Here is a 14,734-nt window from a genome sequence, read left to right on the forward strand (position 1 = left end):
TGCAGCACAGTAGTATTGAAAAGTTATTGAAATGTTAAAAGAGCCAATCACTTGGGTTTCTTACAATTTTTAAAATCTTCCATATAAAACAAATGCCTTTTCTTCAGACAAGTGTGGCTAGTTTGATTTTTCTGTGTTAAAAAATGAAGGTTAAGTAGAACGTTTTGATAAATTGTCAGGTATTGGAGTTGTTTATATGTCATCTACCTGTTAATTATTTCCATCTGCACATATGGCTGCTGTAGGAAAATAAATGGTTCATGGTTTTAAACTGAAACTATTGCTGAGTTTGTCTTGGCACTAACTTGAGCTTAAAGCAGTCTCTTCTGGTGTGCTGACACATGGAGTTGCTTAGATATATTAAACATTTTCTCTTGTTTGGCAAGTGAAACATAGACTTTTGTTCACATAAGTCATGTAAAAATCACGCATTGTAGGAGCTGACAGTTTCAAACAGGAAAGATAGGGGCTTCATACAGATTAAAAGCAACTTTAATATCCAACAGCTTTTTCCATTAGGATATAGAGATCTGTAAACTTTAGCTTATGTAATACAAAAGTGTGTCTTATTGCCAGTCATTGTTACATCTTCTAGCTAAGAAATTAGGATGGGGCAAACATTTTTAATATTGCAAAAGGGATGTTAAAGAAGGTTTGTTTCTTATGTTAAAATAATAAGGATGCCAAAACGCTAAATTAAAAAAACGGGGCACAAAAAGTCATAGTCCATATACTTTGTAAGGGATAGGTAGATTTGATGTAAAGTGAAAAGCAAGTCAGAGCAATGTGTCTTATGAATGGCCAGGTTCTGTTATACTCCATTAGCCTTAACAGTTGAACTCTTGGGTAGGAATTCATCTCCTGTATCAAGCTCTTGATGCCTGCCTCATAGATTTCCACTTAGAAAATTTGCTAGGTTTTGAACATTCTTTAGAAAGTAATTCTCAGTGGTTTTGAGAAAGCAGATGGCATTGAGTTGTGAAAGTGACTGGTATGGGATGTCAGGAGAATGAGAGATGAGTAATGCATATATCTTCCTTACAGATTTTAGAATTTGGTTATTATGTCATAACAACTGACTTCAAACTCATTTAGGCTTTTGAGAAGTCTTTCAGTCTGACTGTGTATCAGACAGAATGCAAACATGAAATTACAGTTACATTTCCCATCTGTTGTCTTCCGTAAATTTATGAAAAGATAAACCTTTTACAAACATTTATTCCATGTACAAAGTATATTTGTTTACATAACTTTTATCACTTCAGAAAAGATGAACAGCAAGTAAAAATGATAATGCAGTTGTATAATCAATGTCCTTAATGGAACTGTTGTGTATACTAATTTCCTTTGTCTGTAGCTTTTTTCTATATGGATTACCCCTGAATTTTTCTTACATTGTTAATTTTATTCAATTGAAACAGCCCTCAATCTTTCATAAACTACTCCAGTTATTAAGGCTTTGGTTCTGTTAACATATACCACAGCTCATATAAAGAAGCAGTACAGATTTTATAATTAAGAAGCCATAAAAATAGGGTGTGTGCGCGCGCTTTGGTCTGTCTTTGACAAAGCAAAGAAACCATGTGAGCAAAAGTCCAATGAAACAGATAAAACTAATACATTTACACCTACATCATCTATAACAGTATGTCTGCAGCCCTCTTTAGCCAATTTATGAAGGGATGAACATAGAAACTGACATGCCCCCCTCTTTGTGTTCTCTGGCATAGGCTGGAGTGATACCTTCTGAAGTATAAGATCTTAGGGTTCTACATTGGCTACACAAGTAAAGAAGTATCCCCTGCTGCAGACTTTCTCTCTCCAATTTATCGAGGATGACAGTGGTGGGGAGTGAAGCCTTTATGCAGATCAACCCAACACACACACACAGTCTGTGTACTGATTAAACTAGAATGCTTGAGTAAGGTTTATATGAAATGAAGCACTGTTTTGATGACAAGGAACTTAGTTAAGAGGAGGTAGCAACACATGTTTTTAACGATACGTGCCAGAAACACCATATGATTGGCTTGATGTGTAATGTATACTCGGAACAAGACACTGTTGTTAGGACAGAATATGGAAAAAAACAGAATGGTTTCTGCTAGCAAAAATATCGTATATTGTGCATTGTAGCTCCTTGTTTTTTTAGTTTATACAGACCTTATCATATGGAAAGGTGGATTAGTAGTAGAAGAAATGTAAGTTAAAATATGCAGATAGTGCCATAGTTCTGACAGGGAGCAGCAGTAATCACTGCTGTGGAAAGTCAGAGAAGAAAATTCAAAATCGGGATTACAGTTGAACATTTAGAAGTTTACTGCTTTAGAATCTGAATCCGATGGCTTTTTGGTTTCCGATGTTGGGCACAAAAGCTGTTGAAAAGAGATGGGAGGCTTTAGTTCTCATGCAACACTAATGTAACTGTTAATACTTTGTGACTCAAGTGGCCATGTCATTTAAACATTTGCTAATTTTTAAAATGTAAACCAAGGCCTCTAATTTGCAGCACATTGACTTAACTTCATTTGTAGCCTATGCTATTATTGTGTTTTCTGCTGTTGTGTTTTGTAACAAAATAAGTGTCCTCTTTCTAAGATCTTGTGAGTGAATGGATCCTGGTTTTGGACAGTAGGACATTTGATGCATAAACTGCATAGAAAATTTAGGATGGTTTCTTGAAATGATACCTAGCATGTAGCATACTGTCTAACCATGAACTCAGCTATAAAACCTCTAGTTGCCTGGAAGGAAGGACACCATATGATTAGCTTGCGGAAGAGATACTTATATTCATGTAACTTTTTTTAAAAAAAATGTCCTGTGTAGAAATTTTTATACCTATAAAAGGCATCTGTGCTGCTTTTCTGTAACTGTAGTCCCCTTCTTGCTCTATTGGGTATAATTCTCTTTTCTTGACATAAGAATAAATCCTACCGATCACTTTTCATTTTAGTGCCAGAAACAATGGCCTAACTGGATCCTGTGTTGGCAAGCAAGAAGAGTACCCTGGGGAAACTCTGCCTTTATTAGAGAGGATGGATCCAAATCCCTTTTTTCCTATTAGAAATTACAGTGATCCGGGATGGGGGGCGGGGGGGATTCTGTCTCTGCCCTAGATCTGTTAATGCCATAGATGGCCACTTTGACGGCAAGCCACAACCACCAATACATATACTGAAACCGATAATGGTCACTGGTATGCACTGATATGCCTCTACACCAGAATCTGGTCTTGATTTTCTGAAGTGTTAATGCCCATAGGCATTTGCCACAGTGGGATTCAAATCCAGTGGTCTTAAAAACAATGTTTAACGATTTAGCAATTTAAAGGAATTTAATAATGTAACATAAAACACTATTTTTTCAAAATATTTCTCAAAAGAAAGTTGTGTCCAAAATGTGGCAGAATTCCTTTTTTTTAAGAGACTAATTGGATTAAAACTCTTCTCCTGGTAAATGTTTTCTTCCCTTAAACCATATGTCTGTCTCTTGCTATTCAAATGCAGAAGTTGACACTAAATTCTCACTTCACTTAGTACTGTTCTTTTTTAAAATCATGAGAGAGGATTAGTTTTTGACCCAAATTGGGGATTAGTAACCCATTTAAAAAGAATAACTTGGATTGGTTTATTGCTTAATAAAGAAATATGGGCCGTACTAAAGCACCTGTGCTCATTTGATACCAATTATAGTGTGTTTCTTTAAGATGACCTATATTTTTCCATTGAGAAAGATGACTTTACAGAGCCAGTAATCTGTGTAGGGTTTTGTTCTGAATGCTGGGAAACGGATAGGGGGAAATTCCATGTCACAGGTTCTGCATGATGAAGCGAAACGGATCTGGTTGCAGACACATTTTAACTAGGTCCTCAAATACTTTTTGAATGAAAAGGGAAAAATTTCTCTTGTGCGTCAAGTAACTTCTCAGGAATCTCTTATTTTGAGAGGAATTACAAATACTTTTAAAGACACTTTCTACCCTAAGTCATGGATTGAATCGTTTCCCCACTCATTCCTACTTTAATAATCTGTTGGTTGTAATGCCATAAATCAAATGCAATATGAATAGAAAAAAGTGATCTTCATGGAATCATATGGTTCTTCTGATTGTAAATACATTTACAAATACACCCCAGTTTTTTACAGCAGGAATAAATTATTTAATCTATAAGAGGGAACTAAATTGTTCTCTCAAAATTATTTCATCCTATATTTATCACGTCAGAATATCAGTAAACTATAAAATGAATGCAACATTCAGGTTCTCCATTATTTACTTTGCTTGAAAAAGGATATAGTTATTGAAAGCTGAAGCAAGACTACTTATTAAGTTGCATCAGTTAAATATATTTCTAAGTACTTACTGAAATTCATCATTTTATTGGATTATAATGTGGGATAGAAGACTGTAGTTCAGCCGCTAAGCCTTTGGTGTGGAATGCCAGCTGAAGGCTAATTTAAAAATCGGTTTCCTACACAGACAGTTTGAATTCAATGTGTTTACATTGTAACATAGTAACAGTAGTAGTATGTGTTTTCTTACAAGTATGTGTACAATAGTTGGTGAACTATCTACTTTCAGCAGACTTCATGTTACAATACTATGTACGTCTTTTCCAATGCAATTATTTTGTTTTCATTTAGAAAACTGTAGAGTTTGGGGGTGACTCTGGCTAAAGCTACTGGTCAATATTTGAAACTGCATCTGGGCCATCACTTAAGCTTTATCTTGATTTCCAAAATCAAGTCGGGTTGGTTTGGCTCTGGAATAGATTGGCTCAGTCAAAATTGCTTTAGATTAGCCTTGCGAAAAAGAGACTGTTAAGAAAAACTTGAGACAGTATATTTTCAACAGCAGTATCTAAGCATAATGTTATGTGTAGGAGGGGAGCTAAACCTTTGTCACTGAGAACCCTAGGCTCCAATCTGCAAAAAGAATCTTACCATCCTCGAGTCACAGGGTTTGGGAGAGAAAGATTGCATCTGTGTAAATTTGGGCGGGCTGGATAGTTCAATGAGTTAGATATCTGGCTGCAGAGCCAGAGGTTGGGAGTTTGATTCTCCACTGTGTTTCCTGGGAGAAGACCCAGCCTGAGTAGCCTTGGCCAAGTTGCAGAGCCCCAAGCTCCCCCCCTCCAAAAAAGGAATAATAAATCTCTTCTGAGTACTCTGTACCTTAAAAACCCTGGAAGGGTCTCCATAAGACATAATTGACAGCACACATTATTATTATAGAAATTCAATTCTCTTGTTTAGCTTTTTGTTCTTTAGCTGCTTTTGTAGATGGCTGTGTTTCTTTGCTGGGCTTGATCTCTTTGTTATTGGCATCTTCCTTCACACTGACTAGATTTTTGATTTTGTGTAATTGCTTGAGTGAGCTGATACGTGTGTTTCAATTGTCTTATTATGTTTTAATTTTAATAGGCAGCAAAACTCTGTAGTTTATACAAGCATAAAATCAGAGTACATAAAACCAACACACATGTGTCCACTAGGCACATGCACAGCCTTTGCACAAACAAGAACATTCATCCCTCAGTCTGTCTCTCTCTCTGTAGAAACAGCAACTCATATAGTGTTTTCTCTGTGACCAGAGGCAGAGACGGCAGCAATAATGGCTGACTTATAAAAGGAAAAAAAAATTCAAAGTGGCTTGGACAGAAATCCCTGGAGCTACCTGTCAGCAATTTGGCGAGGGTTATCTGCTCTTACAAGACCACCACATCTATAGATTTCATGCACATGTGCCTGCAAAAGTGTCATTTTGGTTTCCCAGTAAAAGATGGTGAAAATGCTGAACCTTTGGATTTCTGAATCTCAGGATTAAAATTCAGTCTGATTGGTCCAAACAAAATTAGGGCTCAACCTAGTTCAGCAAATCAGTTTTCAAAGCGGGCCCTTACAGATGCATCTTGAAGACAAGTGTTTCTCCAAATGATTTATTTCTTGTCATCCATACTGTTCATTTTGATAGAGTACTTCAATTTTTAGGACCATTTCATCTGTTTGTGAGGTTGATTCATGATGGGTGCTTCTGGAGGACAGAACACATATTGTTTCACATCCTGTAAGCCTATATTCGGTCCAAACTCAGGATTTGTTGCCCTGTGATCCTACTCAGATTGCTGGAAGATAGGGAGGAGTGACATAACTCAGAGAGGATTGCAATGAAAAGTACCTAGGTACAGCAAACTTACTTTCTTCCAACTGACTACAAAAAGTTATGTTGAGAATCTGGTTATGTTTAAACCAGACAGATATGGGAACCAATAGGTGTAAATCCAGTGAGGTTTCTTGACTATAGCAGATAAGATTTAGCAAGTTAAGAATTTCAAATGTACCAAAATTGGGCTGTAATTGTAAACATAATTATACATAACAGTACGGTTTATTTCTGATACCTACAGGTAGTATTACTTTGCAGGGCTTTTTAAAAGCTTGTTAGAGAAGCAACTGATACTTGAAAGGTCTGGAATTCAAGAAAGTTGCTTGGTTTTAGAACAAGCAATTCCATGCACTGGTTTATGCAGGTAACCTTAACATGGGAAGTTAGTTACACACTTTCCACCATTCCTCTGGTGTGATCAAATATCTGCTAGGAGTTAGTGCAAGATAATAATCAGTTGATGCATGCACCCTAGAAAAGGATATAATGTTTCTGTTAGGAGGAGGTTTAGAGGTCTGAATAGCTTCTGTTGTGTGGGAATACAGTGGTTTACAAATAGAGCAGCAGCTGCTGGAAATTCTAATTCCAACTCATTTGAGGAGGAGGCCCTACTTGTGTGTTTCTGAAGGAATGGTATTCAGAGGTAGAAAGAAAGAACCCCTCTCATAACCATGAGCTGTCTGCTCTATCAGTGCAAATGAAGCTGTTCAATTGTTTTTAAGGATGTGTTCGTTTAGTGGTTTAGCTAATGTCCTGTGCTCCCAGACTAAAATTTGTAGGGTTTAGTTCTTCATTTTTCCATTAAGAAGTTGCTAATTTCAGGGAGCATCAGTCAGATGGTTTAGAGTTTAAATAGCTGTGCTAAAAACTGATTTTCCTTCCTAAAGCTTCTTTCACTGCCAGGAATTATTTGCAGAGCATTGCTCATCTTTTTTTTAAAAAACAATATGATCTCTGCAATATGAAAGAGGCTTATTCAGGAAACCTAGATCTCTACTTTGGGTTAGGTAATACTACTATTTATAAAAAAAGCTGAAAAAATTGTGAAGGAGATGTTTAGGCAAAAGATCACATAATGGATTTGTAAACTCTAGTAACCGAGTGTCCATGCAAGGCAGAGTATGTGAATGAAAAGTTGGTAGCCTTTGGGCTGGCTATAAATTAGGGTTCCCCACTGCTTTCTAGTTATTGATAACTGAACAATTACTTATTTGGATGAAATGTTGCATGAAAAAAAAAATGAAATATAATACCATAGCAAGAAGAATTTTAAAATCTTGCTTCGGGATACAGTATATTTATAAACTCCAGCTAAGCAATTGCACCATGGTAGAAATCTTTTGGCATTGAGATAATAATTTGCACAAACTGCCTGTATCACCAAACACCTCCCCCCAACCAAGGGAATTGTGAACACATAATCCTCTGTTAATTTCAACCCACAGGCAGCAAGAAAGCGTAAGATTGCCATCCGTAAAGCCCAAGGAAAAAATGCAGAAGCCATCCGAGAGTTGAATGAGTATCTGGAACAGTGAGTGTTTTAGAAGAATGTGTATTGTGTTTTGCCATTCTGATAAGACTTTTTAATTAAAATGGAATTTCCATTTGATTTATTTCTTGGCCTCCATGCTGTTCATTTTGACAGAGTACTTCAATTTTTAAGACTATTTTCCCCCTTTCTCTCTTTTGTTAGGTTTGTTGGTGACCAAGAAGCCTGGCATGAACTTGCTGAACTTTACATCAATGAACATGAGTAGGTTATTTGTAGAACTTACATTTTACAAAAGGGTTGAGTTCTGAGAGAGTTTCTTGCAAGGAAAAAAACACGGACCCTCTTGATTATTTTTTGAAGGCTAAAGTAGAGAATACTCAATTTTGTTTGAAGAAAACACATAATACATATTGTTCTGTTATGGCCTCCAAATCCACTCTTTAAAGATTTTATTTAAGTGGAAGAATATTTTTTTACATTTAAATCTTAATTGGAATACAGATCCCCCAATGTTTGGACAGATGTATTTGGGGAAAACAGGTTGCCAGTGATGCTGAATTTGTTTTGCTAAAGGGAATTGCCAATGCTGTCTATCAATTTAAGAAATGACATGTTGAAACTGCATTTAACATTTAGGAGTCTCCTTCTATGAGGGAACATACTAAATACATGATTTGGAAGTATATATTATTCCTTTTTCGGGTGGGGAAGGGCTTTGACTTAAAAATAAGGGTGTATGGTCTCCTGGGTGAAAGAGAGATTGTGGTCAAGAATGTTGAGTGATGTAGGAACTTCATTGTGTACTTAATGTTTTTGTTAGCTTTGTATTGCTTTAGTGAGAAGAGGAAATTCCAGTGTGAGTAGATTAGCTCAGAACCTTAGTTCAAGATTTTCAATATCACCGCATTAATTCAAACTTTCATTCCATGGCAGATTTTCTAGTGCTTTCTTTGTCTCTTGTCTTTATATATTTTGGGCCAGGTCTGAATAGTATTACATTGTCTGTTTCCTGTTTGCCATCCAGCCATCCTCCTTCTTTTGTCACAGAGAATAAGAAAACGATGGGGTTCTCAGAAGGTGATTTTTTCTGAGGTGTTCCCATTGCAAATAATTATATTTGTTGTGATTATGGATTACAAAGACACTAAAGATTTGTGTCAATCCTCTGAATTAATGATTTCCAACAGGTCCTAACATTAAGTTTACACTGAGCATATACTGTAATAGATAATATTAGAGCCTGAAGTTCCAGTGTGTCAAGAAAGAGTCCCAGACCAATAGACTAATAACATTATTATTTATAAGTTGTTGTTGTTTAGTCGTTAAGTCATGTCCGACTCTTCGTGACCCCATGGACCAGAGCATGCCAAGCCCTCCTGTCTTCTTCTGCCTCCCGCAGTTGGGTCAAATTCATGTTCGTAGTTTCGGTGACACTGCCCAACCATCTTGTCCTCTGTTGTCCCCTTCTCCTCTTGCCTTCACACTTTCCCAACATCATGGTCTTTTCCAGGGAGTCTTCTCTTCTCATGAGATGGCCAAAGTATCAGAGCCTCAGCTTCAGGATCTGTCCTTCCAGTGAGCACTCAGAGTTGATTTCCTTCAAAATGGATAGATTTGATTTCCTTGCAGTCCAGGGGATTCTCAAGAGTCTCCTCCAGCACCACAATTCAAAAGCATCAAATATTTGGCGGTCAGCTTTCTTTATGGTCCAGCTCTCACTTCCATACATTACTACTGGAAAAACCATAGCTTTGACTATGCGAACCTTTGTTGGCAAGGTGATGTCGCTGCTTTTTAAGATGCTGTCTAGGTTTGTCATTGCTTTCCTCCCAAGAAGCAGGTGTCTTTTAATTTCGTGGCTGCTGTCACCATCTGTAGTGATCATGGAGCCCAAGAAAGTAAAATCTGTCACTGCCTCCATATCCTCCCCATTTGCCAGGAGGCGATGGGACCAGTGGCCACGATCTTATTTTTTTTATGTTGAGCTTCAGACCATTTTTTGCGCTCTCCTCTTTCACCCTCATTAAGAGTTTCTTTAATTCCTCCTCACTTTATCCCATCAGAGTGGTATCATCTGCATATCTGAGGTCATTGATATTTCTTCTGGCAATCTTAATTCCAGCTTGAGATTCATCCAGTCCTGCCTTTTGCATGATGTATTATGCATAAAAGTTAAATAAACGGGGGGACAGTATACAGCCTTGTCACACTCCTTTGTGACCAATCAATTGTTCCATATCCAGTTCTAACTGTTGCTTCCTGTCCCACATATAGATTTTTTCAGGAGATGGATAAGGTGGTCAGGCACTTCCATTTCTTTAATGACTTGCCATAGTTTGTTGTGGTCAACACAAACAAAGGCTTTTGCGTAATCAATGAAGCAAAAGTAAATGTTATTCTGGAACTCTCTGGCTTTCTCTATAGTCCAGCACATGTTAGGAATTTGGTCTCTTCTAGTTCCTCTGCCCCTTTGAAATCCAGCTTGTAATTCTGGGAGTTCTCGGTCCACATACTGCTGAAACCTACCTTATAGGATTTTGAGAATAACCTTGCAAGCATGTGAAATGAGTCCACTTGTACGGTAGTTGGAGCATTCTTTGGCACTGCCCTTCTTTGGGACTGGGATGTAGACTGATCTTTTCCAATCCTCTGGCCACTGCTGAGTTTTCCAGACTTGCTGGCATATTGAGTGTAGCACCTTAACAGTGTCATCTTTTATGATTTTAAATAGTTCACCTGCAATGCCATCACCTCCACTGGCCTTGTTGTTAGCCATGCTTTCTAGGCTCACTTGACTTCACTCTCCAGGATCTCTGGCTCAAGGTCAGTAACTACACTATCTGGGTTGTCTGGGACATCCAGATCTTTTTGGTATAATTCTTCTGTGTATTCTTGCCACCTCTACTTGATGTCCCAGGGACGTGGTGGCGCTGCGGGCTAAACCGCAGAAGCCTGTGCTGCAGGGTCAGAAGACCAGCAGTCGTAAGATCAAATCCATGCGACGGAGTGAGCGCCCATCACTTGTCCCAGCTCCTGCCAACCTAGCGGTTCGAAAGCATGCAAATGCAAGTAGATAAATAGGGACCACCTCGGTGTGAAGGTAACAGCGTTCCGTGTCTAAGTCACACTGGCCATGTGACTATGGAAGATTGTCTTCGGACAAAATGCTGGCTCTATGGCTTGGAAACGGGGATGAGCACCGCCCCCTAGAGTCAAACACGACTGGACAAAATTGTCAAGAGGAACCTTTACCTTTACCTACTTGATGTCTTCTGCTTCTGTGAGATCCCTACTATTTTTGTACTTTATCATGTCCATCTTTGGACAAAATGTTCCTTTAATATCTCCCAATTTTCTTAAACAGATCTCTGGTTTTTCCCTTTCTATTCTTTTTCCTCTCTTTCTTTGCACTGTTCATTTAAGAAGTCCCTCTTGTCTCTCCTTGCTATTCTTTGGAGGTCATCATTCAGTTTTCTGTAACTTTCCCTATCTCCCTTGCATTTTGTTTCCCTTCTCTGCTATGTGTAAGGCCTCGTTAGACAGCTACTTTGCTTTCTTGCATTTCCTTATCTTTGGGATGGTTTTTGTTGCTGCCTCTTGTACAATGTTCTGAGCATCCATCCATAGTTCTTCAGGCACTCTGTCCACCAAATAGGGTCCCTTCAATCTGTTCTTCACTTCCACTGTGTATTCATAAGGGATTTAGTTTAGATGATACCTGACTAGCCCAGTGGTTTTTCCTAATTTCTTCAGTTTAAGCTTGCGTTTTGCTATAAGAAGCTGATGATCAGAGCCACAATCAGCTCCAGGTCTTGTTTTGGCTGACTGTATAGAGCTTCTTCATCTTTGGCTGGAGAGAACATAATCAATCTGATTTCTGTATTGCCCATTTGGTGATGTCCATGTGTAGAGTTGTCTCTTGTGTTGTTGGAAAAGAGTGTTTGTGATGACCAGCTTGTTCTCTTGACAAAACTCTATTAGCCTTTGCCCTACTTCGTTTTGAACTCCAAGGCCAAACTTCCCTGTTGTTCCTTTTATCTCTTGACTCCCTCCTTTAGCATTCCAGTCCCCTATAATGACAAGAACGTCCTTCTTTGGTGTCAGTTCTAGAAGGTGTTGTAACTCTTCATAGAATTGGTCAATTTCAGCCTCTTCCGCATCGGTGGTTGGTGCATAAACTTGGATTACTGTGATGTTGAAAGGTCTGTCTTGGATACGTATTGAAATCATTCTATCATTTTTGAGATTGTATCCCAGTAGAGCTTTTGTTGACTATGAGGGCTACTCCATTTCTTCTACGGGCTTCTTGCCCACAATAGTAGATACGATAATTGTCTGAATTGAATTCGCCCATTCCCGTCCATTTTAGTTCACTGACGCCAAGGTTGTCAATATTTATTCTTGCCATCTCCTGTTTGACCACATCCAGCTTACCAAGGTTCATAGATCTTACATTCCAGGTACCTATGCAGTATTTTTCTTTGCAGCATCAGAATTTCCTTTCACTTTCAGCCATGTCCACAGCTGAGCATCCTTTCAGCTTTGGCCCAACCACTTCATTAGCTCTGTAGCTACTTGTCCTCCGCTCTTCCTCAGTCGCATGTTGGACATCTTCCGACCTGAGGGGCTCATCTTCCAGCGTCATATCTTTTAGCCTTGTGCATATTACGTAAATAGATACCCAATATGGTATATTGGCTAGAGTGGCAAGTTCAAATCCCTGCTCAGTCATGGAAACTCACTAGGAGTGTGGAACTGGAAAAATCACTCCTTAAATGTCTCACTTATCTTGAAAGCCCTATTAGAATCACGCGAAGTCAGTTCAAGTTTGACACCTCATAACGCCCACAAAGAAAAGACACAAATAGATGATAGGCCACTTAATCTACTATAGCCAAAGCAAAATGTCTGTTGCATCTTGACAATTTTATAGTGATAGGAGAGTTCCACTTCATAAAAAATTTGGAATGGTGAACTTTGCTAGCAAATGTATATTGATGTATACATTAAATATACATTAATGAAAAGTTTCTAGATAAATATCCAGTTAAACATTTACATTTGGTTTAAACTGGATTTTTAATTGTTTCATAAAAATTTGGATCAGACTTACTATTTCTGGATATGCAAAATATTTATGTCTGTAAAATCAACATGGATACCTCTTATCTCCTTTAAAAATATAACTCAGCACAGTCATTACAAAACTCTGTCTCTTCAAAGTAATCGGCCACAGTAGAGCACAAAGTAAGCCATACGGATGATGGATTGTAGTGCTGGTTAGTTTTACTGACATGCCATCTCAAGTGCACAAAGTGTACAGACTAGACATCCCTGTTACTGAATAATTCTATCTTCCTGGTAACATTAGAATTCATTATTATTGTTCTTAAGAAAACAACATTCTGGGGTTTCAAAATATGTGAGTTGCAATATTTTGGACTATGTTCTTAGATAGTAGCCTGAAGGCTTAGTTCATAATAAAATCAATGTGTATCTTTATAGGTATCAGTTTATAGACTCATAGGCTTGCAGTGGAACTACAAAGGCCTCAAAGGGCATTGACTCACTATCAAGCTAGCATCTCTCTGTATGGGAAAAATTAATTGCAGACTAAGTAGTTCTTTCTTCCTTAAATTGTCTAGATCTAGGATTTAAATTTTCATGGTTCAAATCATCACCTCACCAAAGGGCCTTTAAATGCTGAAAATGGGGTAGTAGAAAGAATGGTGGGCTATCCATAGCAATATTTGCTAGTGATAGTACTGTTTTTCTTCCTATGCTAAATTATGAGATATGCATATACTGTACTGTAGTAATGTAAAAGTTTTCAGTTATAGCTGCAAATAATTTTTCAGTTATAGCTGCAAATAATGGAAATATATCTAAAAAAATATTTAATGAATACAACATATTATTAAGCTGTGTTGTATGTATAGAGCTTTTCTAATAGTAACCATGCAAAAGTTTAGAGCAGGCTTGTCCAACCTGTGGCCCGAGGGCCACATGTGGCCCAGGTCAATACGTAATACGGTATTGAGTGTAGACTTTTGTATATGAACCAGCTTTAAAAAATTCTTTATTTTGAGTGAGAAGCATTTAAAAACCATATGCACCCATATACATTCCAATTAATTTTCCCTCAGTAGCAAACAGTTGCATGTTTACCATATTGGATATACAGAAGTTGTTTTAGAATCAGTCATTTGAACACATTCTGTGCTGGTATTTTGATTATTTATAATTACCCAAATGACTCACCCTGGATGTCTTACAGAATTCTAGAGTTGAAGGAATATCAAGGGCATCTAGTTCAACTCTCCGTGAACTAGCCAAGAGCAAAGTATAAGGAGAAAACAGTTCAAGTACAAGTAATACATTTCCATGCTATTAGGCAAAGGAGTACTAGGTTAGAACCACAATTTTTTGGCTTTAACATTGCTGCCTCTATGGCAGCCTTTACTAATCTCATGTTTGTCTCATAATGTTAAAGCACTTTGCTGTTAGCATCTGTGTTCATTGTGTATAATTTTTGAGAAGGTAGAGTGCATTGGCGGAAAGAATGTTTAATGCGTCACCATGCACTGATTTTTCACATGCAAATATTTCCCCTAGCCAGGACCCTCAAGGAAGCTCATGAGGAATTTCCAAGGGGCAATCAGTGGGTCCATCGGAAGCGCTTAGCCACTTGGTCCTTCTACATGCATCTTGTATCCCTTGGTATTAAGATCCCCAAATGAAACTGTTCTCCTGATGATTAAAAGCATCAAGTTGCCTTAAATAAGCTAGAAGGCTTTTAGTGTGGTGCCTGCAGAGAGAAAGTTTTCTGCTCTTTGTTTTTAAGTGTGTTTTTGTATGACTAGTTTGATTCTACTAATAAAGGTAAAGGTTTATTTTATGTTCTTTTGATACTTAGACTAGGCTTTCACATTTGAGGAAACCCTTGTCCAGCAGGCCGAGGCAAAGAGGCAGTCACGAAAGCAGCAAAATCATGGAGCTGGGCAGGGGACAGATTGTATTTGTCTTCAGTGTGGAAGGGATTGTCACTCTCGAATTGGCCTTCTCAGCCACAC

The 14,734-nt window shown here is 37.9% G+C and overlaps 1 protein-coding gene across 2 annotated transcripts in view; it reads left to right on the forward strand.

Moving 5' to 3' along the window:
* EMC2 (ER membrane protein complex subunit 2) overlaps positions 1–14,734 on the forward strand; it is a 55,037-nt gene that overhangs the window by 25,626 nt on the left and 14,677 nt on the right. For both annotated transcript variants that reach the window (XM_020783458.3, XM_078393679.1), the window contains exons 6-7: positions 7,615–7,700; positions 7,863–7,922. In XM_020783458.3, the coding sequence (XP_020639117.1) occupies positions 7,615–7,700; positions 7,863–7,922 (146 nt within the window). The remainder of the gene's footprint in view (positions 1–7,614; positions 7,701–7,862; positions 7,923–14,734) is intronic.

This window comes from Pogona vitticeps, chromosome 4 (assembly GCF_051106095.1).
Source record: "Pogona vitticeps strain Pit_001003342236 chromosome 4, PviZW2.1, whole genome shotgun sequence".
Classification (NCBI taxonomy): Eukaryota; Metazoa; Chordata; class Lepidosauria; order Squamata; family Agamidae; genus Pogona; species Pogona vitticeps.